This window comes from Natrix helvetica, assembly GCF_964273705.1.
Source record: "Natrix helvetica genome assembly, chromosome: W".
NCBI lineage: Eukaryota > Metazoa > Chordata > Lepidosauria > Squamata > Natricidae > Natrix > Natrix helvetica.
Window position 1 is genome coordinate 44,631,447 of NC_138555.1, and position 6,000 is coordinate 44,637,446.

At 47.7% G+C, this 6,000-nt stretch overlaps 1 protein-coding gene across 1 annotated transcript in view; it reads left to right on the top strand.

Moving 5' to 3' along the window:
- Positions 1 to 1,174, top strand: part of LOC309400491 (uncharacterized protein) — a 67,500-nt gene extending 66,326 nt beyond the window's left edge. Inside the window, exon 9 of the mRNA XM_081969014.1 lies at positions 1,017 to 1,174. Within this exon, the coding sequence (XP_081825140.1) occupies positions 1,017 to 1,031 (15 nt within the window). The 3' untranslated portion in view covers positions 1,032 to 1,174. The remainder of the gene's footprint in view (positions 1 to 1,016) is intronic.
- Positions 1,175 to 6,000: the final 4,826 nt, after the last annotated feature.

Consider the following 6,000-nt stretch of genomic DNA (forward strand, 5'->3'; position numbering starts at 1 on the left):
TGCTAGAAGGGAGCTTTGTTAGGTTTCTGTTGTGGCCCAGCCGGTGCCGCTGCCACCAGACTCCGAGAGTGATAGTCCATACGAGTCAGCTCCAGAGGAGATGGGCCATCCTGGACAGGATTTGGAGGCTGAGCAGGAATCCGAGAGTCTGGTCGGCCACCAGGTGGCGCCAGAGGCATGGAGCAGCGGTGAGAGCCAGAGGAGGAGGACTCCCGATGCCCTGCCTTGGAGCAGCGGGGAGGACAGTGACTCAGGACTTAGCAGGGCGTTTCTAGATGCCCGTTTCCGGCGCGCCCACAGACGCAAGGAGCGTGGGCGTAATTATAGGCAGTAAAGAGCTCTCAGGTGCTGTTTGGGAGATGACCTTTTTAGGCTATAAAAGGGTTGACTCTGGAGAGGCTCTGCGTAGCAGTCAACAAAGGACTTATGCCAGCAACTCTAGTCTGGGATCCTGGCAAGCTGGATAGCTGCTTTTGTGTTCTGTCCCTGTGAGTTCTGTCTTGGTGGCTTGCTGCCACGAAACCTCTTGTCTGTTCATGTAATAAACCTTGTTCCCTTGTACTGTTCCGGAGTGTGTGTGCTGTGTGGGCAACGGAGGAAGGGGGGGTCAGAACAGGTTTCTGTTGATATAGTGTCTTCTAGCAGTGATGATGTTCCCTAGCTGGGTCATGAGACATCTGCAAGAAAACATCCTGGCTCGGAGATCACCAAGGACCCCACAGTCCTTCCCCCTGCTCCTCCTCCTCCTCCTCTTCCCAAACCCCACCCCCTTGTAGCACTGATGATGTTCCCTAGTTGGCTCATGAGACATCTGCAAGAAAATGTCCTGGCTCAGAGAGCACCAAGGACCCCACAATCCTTCTTCCTCCTCCTGCTATTCCTCCTCCTTCCTTCCAGCACTGATGATGTTACCTAGTTGAGTTGCGAGATGTCTGCGAGAACTCCAACACACACACACACACACACGCACACACACACCCTAGACCTGAGGCTTCTCTTTCCCTTCTGTCTTGCAGGAGCTGACCATGTAGTGACCGGTGAGGTGGCGCCCAGCCCAGCCCAGCCACCCCCTGCCTCAGTTTCCCCCCACACACTTCTGTATAGTTGCCCGTAGCCCATACAGCTGTTAGGAACTTGCAAAGACTTTACTCCCCGATTCTTCTACACCAAAAATACTCTCTCACTCAATAAACGGTATATTCACTCATGCTGCACCTGGGCTCCATCGCTCTCTGTCTTTTGCTGGGGGGCTGTCGAAGCTGTCGAGTGTCAGTCCTTGTCTTACAACAGTCTGTTTAGCGACCGTTCTGAAAGTGACGACAGCCCCCCAAAATGGGATTTAGACGTAGCCAAATTAGACCCACAACATTTCGCTTACTGACCGTTTGATGCTCTAACGTCGTTGAAAAATGGGACATATGACCGTTTTTCACACTTAACGAACGTCATCAAACATTCCCCATGATCGAAACCAGGATGCTTGGCCACTGACTCGTACTTATGATAGTGGCAGCGTCCCAAGGTCACATGATCCCCTTTTGCGGCCTTCTAACCAAAGCCGGATTCATTTCACAACTGGGTGGCTAGCTTAAGGATGGCTATGATTCACGTACCGATGGCTTCAGGATAGGTCATAAAACAGGGCCAAACTCACTCAGCCAATGTCTTGCTTAATGACAGAAATGTTGGGCTCATTTGTGGTCGTGAGGTGAGGAATGCCTGTATTTTTTCCGGATCTGTGATGGATTTTCTGTGTCAGAATAACACAAGAACAGAACTGGAAGGGACCTCAGAGGTCATCTAGTCCAACCTGCTGCTTAAGCAAGATCCCCTTATAATCCCCCAGCTGGCATGCTTTAAGATGATGGACTTCCACTGCCAGAATCCCCCAGCCAGCATAATTTAAGAGGAGTGGATTTCCACTCCCAGAATCCCCCAGTTTGCATGCTTTAAGAGGGCAGGACTTCAACTCCCAGTATCCCCCAGCCTGCATGCTTTAAGTCCGTATCACACAACAATGGCAACATTAATGAAAGTTTAATGGCAAGGGGAGTTTTTTTCACCCCCTTCCCTCTTGAAATCCATTTCTTGCCCTGATGGAAAGCACGTGATTTTCCAAACCTACTCCTAGTCCCATCATCCTGTTGGAAGAAATGTCCATCTGGGTTCAGCTCCAAGTGGGGGAAACAGACACTGGAGACATGGAGGCTGCTTGGAAAGATGGTTTAATGGTGGACAGGACCACATGGCTTGAGTCCTGAACAGAAAAGGTGATCACATGCTTCAATGATGGGTGAAGAAGAGAAGAAGAAAGAAGGGCTGAAAGTTCCTGGCTTTATGCTCTCTCTTCGGCCCCACCTCTCTGTTTCCTGTTCCTGTGTAAGAAATGTATTCTGATTGGTTGTCAGACTCCCATGGGGCCAGGTTTGAGTTTCTAGATGTCATGTGGTGAGTTTCTCTGGAAGGCTAATAATTATCTTGCCTTAATCCCATCACCCTGGAGCTAAAGGAGAACTCTTTATTATGTAGAATAGACTGGCTGGACATTTTAATGGGCCATTAAGGAAAGTGGGGGCTATTAAGAGTGAGTCTGTTTCCTGCCTAAAAACATGTTTCTCCATTTCTGATCAAGGAAAATATAATATTCTGCCTTTTCAATATTTCCTAGGATATTTCATTTTTCTAGGAGGAGGGGGGAGTGCTAACTTCCTACAATCCTTAATATTAAAAAAATATTGAGATTGATGTGTGGGAACGTAGTTGTGGCTTCTTCTAAGTGGCTTTGTGTGGTTGCTGTCCTAGCCTCACCTGCCCCCATCTATTGTGGTTTGTAATCATGGTTTGTGGCTCTCCTTGTTCCATGAAGCTAGCCAATGGGGGATACTCCATCCCCCTGCAGCTGTCCAACCCTCTTCCTCTCCACAAAGACTCTGGGGTGAGCAGGGCTACTCCTAGTTAGTAGGACCCCACACCACTGGTGATTTTGGAGACAGGCTTAATTTTCAAAAAGGTGCACTGTCTCTTTAAGAACCGGAGGCAGAGCACTTTAGACCCCTCCTTCTTTCCTCCAACCATTCCCTCCTCCTGGATTAGAAAAAAAAGGGGGGCGTGGGCTGGATGGGTCACCCTGAGGGTTTCTGAAGAGCTTTCTGGTCTGCCGGAAGCCCTACCACTGGACTGGAGTTATTGCCTGAGAATCGTGGTTACAATGGATTCCATGCACAGCTGCTTTAAGAATGTGAGAGAAGGTAACTGGACTCGGGGGGGGGGGAGTGTTTTGGGTGAGGGTGGGTGCAGGGGGAGTTTGCAGGGAGTGTATGAATAAGGGGGGGAACTGTGGTGCACCTTCCTTTTAAGCTGTTGGGTCAGGAATGGTTTCTCCTAGCTGTGGATCAGTGGTGGGTTGCAGGCAGTATGCCCCGGTACGGGCGTACTAGATCCTGCCCAGAGCACCGGGTACCATTCCGGTACGGTGCTCCGGTGGGCCCACCCGCCTGCCTGCGCTCCTTACCTGTGCTTTAAGCATTTGGTGCGTACGGCGCCTGCGCGATGCTCCGCCAAGCAGCTGGAGTGTCATGGAGGCTTGCAGAAGCGTCATTTGACGCTACAATGCATGCGCTCGCCACGCACGTGCATGTGGGTGACTCCGGGGCCGTTCCAACTGTACCGGTTGGAACGGAATCCGGAACCCACCACTGCTGTGGATGATGGGTGTTGGAGTCTGGGCCATGGGGATGCTGTGTGTCGAGAAGGTCTGGACTGGATAGACTAGAGTTGAGTTGAGTTGTAGAGTTGAACTGAGTTGAGTAGGGTTGTGGTGAGTAGGGTTGAGTTGAGTAGAGTGGGAATGGGTGGAGTAGGGTTGGGTAGAGTTAGTTTTAGTTGTGTTGAGTAGGGTTGAATTGCATTGATTAGGATTGGGTTAAGTTGAGTAATGTTGGGTTGGGTAGAGTTGAGTTGGATAGAGTAAGAATGGGTGGAGTAGGGTTGGGTAGAGTAGGCATTAGTTGTGTTGAGTAGGGTCAAATTGCATTGATTAGGATTGGGTTGAGTTGAGTAATGTTGAGTTGAGTAGGGTTGAGTTGGATAGAGAAGGAATGGTTAGAGTAGGGTTGGGTAGAGTAGGAATTAGTAGCATTGAGTAGTGTTGGGCTGAGTTAGAACCTCAAGTAAAAGTATTGGTCGTGTTTGTGTAACTGCACAATGGATGTGAGAAACACTAGCCATCTTCTCCTTTCCTATCAGCAAACCAAAACGGGAACGGAGTGGAAACCAAGTAAACAATCGGGGACAAAGGTGGTTTATTGTCAAGTTGCAGCTTGTTGCACAGATTTAATTCTTGGAGTGTAAATGATGGTTTGTTGCAAAGACACCCACAACAACTTCCCCTGACAATAATGGTAGCAAGAGCATGGTTATTTATACGGCTTTTTCCTTGTTAGCTATTTCCAAGAGATAAGCGTAATAGGCCAATTAGAGAGAATGATTTATGATCGACTGAAGCCCGATTCAATCACTCTCTAACAATGCCGAAGAAAAAGAAAAACAAAGAAGGAACACATTCTGATGGTTCCCTCCCCTCTGATACAGAGACAGAAAACTTTTCACGCTGGCTTTCAAGCTTCCAAACGCCGATAACTTCGACAACCAGGCTGGATGAGAAATCAGCTATGGGAGAAAAATCTCAACAAGATGGGACTGCTCCAGGAGATAACAATTACAGACTGAGGTCAGTGATACTCCCTTCTGATTATGCATGTTCCCAAATATCTCCAAGAGATTTTGAAATGCTCGGGGCAAAACCAAAGCGTTCATTGCTGCTAGAGCAAATTCACCCCCACGCAGAAAGAGAAACTTATGAATCTCCCCAGACTTCTGAGCAAGATATGGAAAGCTATCGTAATCAAATAGAATTTTTTGAAAATGATCTTTTGCAAGCCAAAAGGGCTTATTCCATGCTCAAGTCAGAGAAGAGAGACTCCCGTGTTTTTCAAATTTCTGAAAACGCCATCTTGCCTTCTTCTCCAAAGCCTAAGACGCCCCCTGGAGGATACTGTGTCAGGCAAATCAGAACAGAGAGATGTGCACATGTCACAATTGCCATGTGATCTCCTTTGTTCTCCAATATATGCCACGCAGGCAGAAATATTGCAGCCAAGAAGTAAAGCTGCACCGCCATCTCCTGGCAGAAATAATTTACTAAAAGGAAACGACATGCATTTTAAAATTAACAAGCATTTTCAGGCAATGCAACAGACTCTTTCACAAATGTCTGTAGACCATTCATATATTCAGGCTGCAAAATATCAAATGTCTCAGCCCCAATTTTCAGCACCTCCTGATGGTGCACGTGCTTTTCCTGATGGAGCAAGGCAATACTTAATGCAGCAAAGGCGGATGTCTGCCCCCCAAGCAAGCCAAGTTAATTTTGCTGCTCAAGCATCAACTGCACCTGTAATACAGAGACCACAGGTCCAATTACAGCACCCCCTGGTTCAACAACCAGCATTTTTACCCGTACAGCAAGTTTCTCAAATGCATATTCCTCAACAGGCATTTTCTGTCACTCCTTTGGTGAATCCAAATTAAAAATGTCAGGACAGAATTATAAAGCCTGGGTCAGTGAGGTTGCACTCTTGCTTCGCAGAGAAGGTACCCATTGTATGGTGTTTAATCCTCCTGCCCAACCATGGACTCCTGCAATAAGAGACCTAGAGACTAGGACTTGCACAACATTATTGATGTCCATGGATACCAAATTGCAGGTTACTTTTCCGCCTGATGCAACAGCCCAACAAATTTGGGCCATTTTGGAAGATTGCTACAGGCCCATTTCAATTGAATCTTCATGTTTGCTCATGTCTGAGTTCCATGGTTCGAAGTTGAAACCTGGTGAACAAATTGGTGGACATTTGACCAAACTGAAAGGAATGAGAAGTGAATTGAGAGAAAGAGGCCATGTTATTGATGATATCCAAATGATCAGCATTATCATTAACT